General features: G+C 65.2%; 1 protein-coding gene across 1 annotated transcript; it reads left to right on the top strand.

Annotated features, from left to right (window-relative positions):
* The first annotated feature begins 2,308 nt into the window (after positions 1-2,308).
* SLC32A1 (solute carrier family 32 member 1) lies at positions 2,309-5,964 on the top strand. Its single transcript, XM_062202355.1, has 2 exons — positions 2,309-2,701; positions 4,777-5,964. Exons 1-2 carry the CDS (start codon positions 2,309-2,311, stop codon positions 5,962-5,964), a joined length of 1,581 nt encoding a protein of 526 aa, XP_062058339.1.
* Positions 5,965-6,873: the final 909 nt, after the last annotated feature.

The following is a 6,873-nucleotide window of genomic DNA, read 5'->3' on the forward strand; positions in this document are numbered from 1 at the left end:
CCCTCCAAACACACCCATTCTCTGCCCAAATCATCTCACACGGCCCAAAAGGAACAGACCAGGAACAGAAGGGGAGGGCTGGGGGTTAGGAGTCGGAGATCTTTGTTCACAGGAATCTGGAAGGAAAGGCTCTCTTCCTCTTGGGCATTGGGTGCTGGGGTGAGGGAGGTCCCTGCAGAGGGCAGGTTTCTGAGAAGGGGAGGGTGTCAGTTCCATGTCAGAGCCTCTTTGGAGGAGAGCATCTCTGTGCTGGGGCCGAATCCTTTGTTCTTCACGCTAAGATGTCTTGGAGGGTCTGTGTTTGGGGGAGGGCTCTTCTGCAGCCCAAGGGAAACATTTCTGTCTTGTTCCTGCAGGAGGGGAGGGCTTTCCAGAACTCCTGCAGGTACCCAGGGAAGCACCTGGGGAGGGAGTAGGAGAGCGTTTGTCCGGGGCGCTGGAAGCCCTGTATCTGGAGAGAATCTTCCTCTGGGAGACTAGGAGGCCCCTGGGCTGGCGGGGAGCAGGGGCAGAGAGGAAAGCCAGCCGTGTGCTGGTAGCTCCACCTCGCTGGTCAAAGCCCTGGGGCCGCCCTACTTGTGCGCTGACGTGAGCTAATCTACAGACACTGCAGGGTTGGGGAGAGGAGATTGGGGCTCCCGCCGAGAAAGGGCCCCAGGAGAGAGTGGACAGCGGACCCTTCATTTTTCACTCTGTTTCAGCTTCCCTGTCACCCACCCCTCTTCCCGCCCCTGCCGCTGTTTCTCCGCCTAGGCTGGGGCTGCAGGTAGAACCTTGCGGTTTACCGGGAGAATCCGGGCGGAAGCCCAGCTGGGACCAGATGCAGGGACCCACACTCAGCAAGGGATCCGCTCTGAGACGATGGTGAAGGGCTCGTGTGCGTGCAAACGCAGGCAGCCCCAGACACACGTATCCACACGCAAACACACGAGCTCCGTGCGCACAAAACCGCACAGACACGCAACACGCGCGGGTAGCCGCTCTCCCGGATCCAGCCCGTCGCAATCTCGCTCTTTGTCTTTGGGTCTCTGACTCCGGCTCGCGCACACGTATCTCACTCCACGCGAACAGTGCCGGCTCTCGCGGCCCCCGCGGCGGCGTCCGGGCTGAGCCCGAGCGCAGTGCGCGCCTTCGCGCCCTGGGGCCGCCGCGCAGTGCGCCCTTCTTGCCTCCGCGCGGGAGCCGGGCTGTGCCCCTCTCGTGAAGGCGTTCGCAAAGCGGGGCTGAGAGGCATTCTGCCTGCTTCCAGACACCGCCCCCCGCCACACACACACAAACGAAAAGACAGCGAAAAGCCAACCTTTCGCCTCCGTTCCTCCCAGTTTGGAGAGCGGTCGGTAGAGAGCGACCCGCAGAACCACTTCCAGCGCGGAGTCCCTGGACGGGCGGAGACGGCCCGGGTGACCAAGCCCGGAGCTGCGCATCCTTGAGAAGCATCCAAGTCGGCCGCTTTTGCCTTCAAGGCGGACTTGAGGCCAGGTTAAGGGCGAATGATGGGTGTCAGGGAGACAGCCCGACGCCCAGACGGTCTGCTCCGCCAAGGACGGGCGACGCCGTCCAGCTGGCTTTCGGCGCTCCCAGACCAGCCCTCAGTCCGAGGAGGTCGGAACGCCAGCTTCTGGACTCCGGCGGGGATGATCCGAGGGCGGGGACCACTAGATCTGCCCACCCGCTCGCTCCCTCCCTCCCCGCGACGGCCGGCGAGGTGGGAAGGGCCAGTATCCGGGCTTAGCACCTCCTCCAGAAATGCAGTACTGGGGCCCCCCCAACCCTTCCTCCGCGCTCCCTCCTTTGCGCGCTCCCTCCCGCCGCTCTCCCAAGGGCGCCCTTCTCCTGCCCGGGTCTACTTCTGAATCCCCCGGGGTCCCCTGGCTCCTTTCCTCGCCCCCTCCTCACGCCCCTGGCTCGAGGGGTTTCCCCCCTCAGCACCCACCCCCGCACCGCCTGATTCCGCGGGGCGGGAGCGCATTGGGCTGCGCGCGGGTGGGGGTGCCGCGCTAGCCTCGCGTAGCTGCTCTGACGCCGCCGTCTCCGCCGCCGCCCTCCGCAGCCAGCCCGCGCCCCGCGGCAGCTCCGCAGTGCACTCGCCGCCGCCGCCGCCGCCGCTCCGCCAGTCCCGCTGCCCGCCAGTCCGGCCCGGAGTGAGCTTCGAACGCCAGCGCGGAGGGTCATGAGCCAGAGCGCCCCGGGGCGCCGCTGGGAGAGCGAGCGGAGGTAGCAGCCTCGCGCCCCCGGCCCTCGCTGCTTTGCCCTCGCGCCCCTCGCGTCCCCGGCCCCCTCTGCCCTTTCCGCACGCCCCGCCGCCGCCATGGCCACCCTGCTCCGCAGCAAGCTGTCCAATGTGGCCACGTCCGTGTCCAACAAGTCCCAGGCCAAGGTGAGCGGCATGTTTGCCAGGATGGGCTTTCAGGCGGCCACGGACGAGGAGGCGGTGGGTTTCGCGCACTGCGACGACCTCGACTTTGAGCACCGCCAGGGCCTGCAGATGGACATCCTGAAAGCCGAGGGCGAGCCCTGCGGCGACGAGGGCGCCGAGCCGCCCGTCGAGGGAGACATCCACTACCAGCGCGGCGGCGGCGCGCCCCTGCCGCCCTCGGGATCCAAGGACCAGGCCGTGGGGGCTGGCGGCGAGTTCGGGGGCCACGACAAGCCCAAGATCACGGCGTGGGAGGCGGGCTGGAATGTGACCAACGCCATCCAGGTGAGCAGGGGATTCCCAGCTCCGCCCGCCCCTCCCCCAGCCCGTGCGGGGCTCTGTCCCCAGCCAGGTCCCCCGGTGGTGCTGGCTGAGAGAATCCCTCCGCTGGGCGCGGGGATCTGCGCCCCTAGGCGATGTCTCCTGCCCTGATCCTCACCCCCTCCCACTGCTCCCACTGCAAGACAGCTTGCCCGAGGTTCAGAGGGAGACTCGCACCCAGAGACCCTGCAAAGGCGACAGAAACGCGGGCGGGGGTGAGGGGGAGGTAGTCTCGGGGAAAGGATGAGGGAGAGAGAAAATCAGGATTGGAGGGAGCGGTGTCGCCTGGGACTCCGGAATGGACTCACAGCAGCGACTTGGGGGGGGGGGCAGCAGAGAGGGAAGTCGCTGAGCTGGGAGTCTCCTCCCCCGACACACACGCAGAGACCCGCGCACACGTCCATAGGCAGACACACATGCCCACAGCCCCCCTCCTCACGACACGCATCTATTTATAGACCACAGGACTATCCCCAATCGCACCTGCGTACACCCCTACTCCCCGCCCCCACAAAAACACATGCTTGCACACACTCGTTTGCACGCACCATTCTCACACGCACGCACGGGCCCTGATGCAGACGGTACGAAGCCCGCTCCCGCAGGGGCAGCCTTGTGGGAGACATCCAGGCGCACACTCATAGGCACATATGCTCACGCGAGCACCTATGGTCCGCAAACGCCAGTGGCTTCTGCTCTCAAGCTTAGCCCCGCTCACCCGAAATCCCGGCTGCACCGCAGAGAGGAGGCCACCGCCTCTGCAGGCCACCCTGGCGAAGCCTGCTTGCAGGGGTGCAGAACAACCTCTGACCCTAAGCACCTCTTCCCGCTACTCCCACCGGCCCACTCACACTAGGCGGCGCCGGACTCCGCCAGGTGCGGGTCTGGAGTCCTCACAACGACCCCCGGGAGCTGGCAGCGACCAGCAGGCTGCGGTTTTCCGGGCGGAGTAGCCCTCAGGCCCAAGTGTCCTCGACCCCTGCGGCTTGGTCGGGTGCCCACCCCAGAGCGCAGGACCGTTGTGGGCGCAGAACGTAGAGTTCCCGGGAACAGGAGGCGGTGGCGGGATTGTTGTGGGTACCCGGCTCTAGCGTCATTCCGCGGGGCCCTGAACACCAGGCGGCCCGATCCAAGGCACCCCCACCCCAGGGCCCACTGGACAAAGACGTGAGCGGGGAAGGGATGGGGGGCTACGACAGCCTTCGTTGTCGCTAGTGCCTATGCGGTCCGCGTCTTCCAGGGCTGGGTTCTGTAGTCGGAGGGGGCGCCAGGGCAGGAAGCTGGAGGTCTGGAGGTCTCCGGGAACCCGAATTTCGTTAGCCTTTACTCCCAGCCTGGGTTTCAAACGGCCCAGCCCGGTTCTAGACCCCTGCTGGGTTTGGCTTCTGGGACAGGCACCCGTAGTCGTCTCGCCTCTCCTAGTCCCACCTCTGCTTAGGGCTTGCCATGGACCCGGCCGGTTCCAGTGCTGTCCTAAGATCCCCTATTTCCAGCACAGCCCCCTTCGCCCTGCGCCCCCTTCCCAGAGCCTTACGGCACCCGCCCAGTGCCCCCGTTCCTGCATCCCTGCGGCTTCTCCGCTTCTTCAGCTCCGCACCCCCCCCCCCCCGTTCCCTCTCTAGCCCCCTGCCCTTCCTGTCCTTTCCTGCCTCGTTCCCCTCTCTAGCCCGCACTTCGGCCCCACCTCAAATCTCGTGCCCAGGCTGCACCCTCCCCTGACCTAGCTCCAGCCACTGCGCGTCTCCTCCTCCATCCAAACCCCGCATTCCGCCTTCCTGCCCCCAGCCTTCTCCCAGCCTCCCAACCATCAGCCCACCTTTCCTGTTCGGTGCGGGCCGCAACACCTGCCTCTCCATCACTGACTCATAGCGGACTCCCACTAGGCTCCTCTCTGCCCTCACTCCCCGCTACCCCTCAGGTCCCTCCCCGCGGTTTTAGCGCCCCCTCCCGGCCGTAACCGTAAGTCACGCCCCCCAGAGTCCCCTCTCGGTGGGCGGCGCCCACTGAGCGCCGGGATCTGGTTGCCTCTCGCCGCGCAGGGCATGTTCGTGCTGGGCCTCCCCTACGCCATCCTGCACGGCGGCTATCTGGGGCTGTTCCTCATCATCTTCGCCGCCGTGGTGTGCTGCTACACTGGCAAGATCCTCATCGCGTGCCTGTACGAGGAGAACGAGGACGGCGAGGTGGTGCGCGTGCGGGACTCCTACGTGGCCATCGCCAACGCTTGCTGCGCCCCGCGCTTCCCCACGCTGGGCGGTCGCGTGGTGAACGTGGCGCAGATCATCGAGCTGGTGATGACATGCATCCTGTACGTGGTGGTGAGCGGCAACCTCATGTACAACAGCTTCCCTGGGCTGCCCGTGTCGCAGAAGTCCTGGTCCATCATCGCCACGGCCGTGCTGCTGCCCTGCGCCTTCCTCAAGAACCTCAAGGCCGTGTCCAAGTTCAGCCTGCTGTGCACGCTGGCCCACTTCGTCATCAACATCCTGGTCATAGCCTACTGCCTGTCGCGCGCGCGCGACTGGGCCTGGGAGAAGGTCAAATTCTACATCGACGTCAAGAAGTTCCCCATCTCCATCGGCATCATCGTGTTCAGCTACACGTCGCAGATCTTCCTGCCTTCGCTGGAGGGCAACATGCAGCAGCCCAGCGAGTTCCACTGTATGATGAACTGGACGCACATCGCCGCCTGCGTGCTCAAGGGCCTCTTCGCGCTCGTCGCCTACCTCACCTGGGCGGATGAGACCAAGGAGGTCATTACGGATAACCTGCCCGGCTCCATCCGCGCCGTGGTCAACATCTTTCTGGTGGCCAAGGCGCTCCTGTCCTACCCTCTGCCCTTCTTCGCCGCCGTGGAGGTGCTGGAGAAGTCGCTCTTCCAGGAAGGCAGCCGCGCCTTCTTCCCCGCCTGCTACGGCGGCGACGGGCGCCTCAAGTCGTGGGGGCTGACGCTCCGCTGCGCGCTCGTGGTCTTCACGTTGCTCATGGCCATCTACGTGCCGCATTTCGCGCTGCTCATGGGCCTCACGGGCAGCCTCACGGGCGCCGGCCTCTGCTTCCTGCTGCCCAGCCTCTTCCACCTGCGCCTGCTCTGGCGCAAGCTGCTGTGGCACCAGGTCTTCTTCGACGTCGCCATCTTCGTCATCGGCGGCATCTGCAGCGTGTCCGGCTTCGTGCACTCCCTGGAGGGCCTCATCGAGGCCTACCGAACCAACGCGGAGGACTAAGGCGCTAGGGCCCGCCCCGGCCGCGCCCCTGCTCGCTCCCCCTCTCAGCCCACCCCGCCCCCGCCAGCCCCGTGCGCCCTGCCGCCGCGCTTGGGAAGCCAAGCTTTCAACATCTCTGGTTCCTAGTTTCTGGTTATTCAGGCATGGGGGGTGGGAGGGGATAGGGATCCACGATCCGCCGCGTCTGCGTTTCTGTTGTCCTTTCTTTTCCACAACACCCTGGTTCTGGAGGGAGGCGGGGGCGCCTTTGTGGGCAGCGTTTTCTGTGCTTCCTGGAGGGACCCCGACACTTGGGTCCCGGGCACCGTGGCGGGTGGGGAAGGAAGTGAGGGGGGCGCAGCTCGCAGGCGTGGACACTTGACTTTGGGTGTGGGGGGGACATTTCACAGCCATTCAGTGCTCAGAAACTACAGCGTCCAGACATTTCCAGCAAGAACGCTTCCCATTCCGGAGACATTCCAACCCTGCAGCCGGAGAGGCTGGCGCGGAAATCCGTTTCGGGCGGGCGATTACCTTCGGCTAAGCCGCGGCGGGGCCGGCTTGTCTGCCGGTTTTCAGGAACCCAAACTCATCTTGTGCAATTTATCAGGTTGTGGAACTGTTCTACTGTGCGTGTGGTGTGCTCGTGGTGAATAAGATGAAATGTATATCAGAAAAAAAATTATCTCTAATTTAGAGTGCGGTGCATAATTATATCCGCAAATAAAGAAGACACAAAGGCGCGCGCGGCTCCCTGTGGGTTCTGTGTTCGCGCCAGCCGGGATTCCTGCGCTGCGGCCGCAGGATGCGCACGCCCGGTGCAGCAGGAGAGGGTCGAGGGGCACCCAAGGGGAAAGAGCTCAGGAGCGCAGAGAGAGAGAGGAGCCTCTCTGGGTGTTGGCGGGAGCAGAAGGAGCGTGCAATGGCGCC

This window comes from Lepus europaeus, chromosome 10 (genome assembly GCF_033115175.1).
Source record: "Lepus europaeus isolate LE1 chromosome 10, mLepTim1.pri, whole genome shotgun sequence".
NCBI classification, from domain to species: domain Eukaryota; kingdom Metazoa; phylum Chordata; class Mammalia; order Lagomorpha; family Leporidae; genus Lepus; species Lepus europaeus.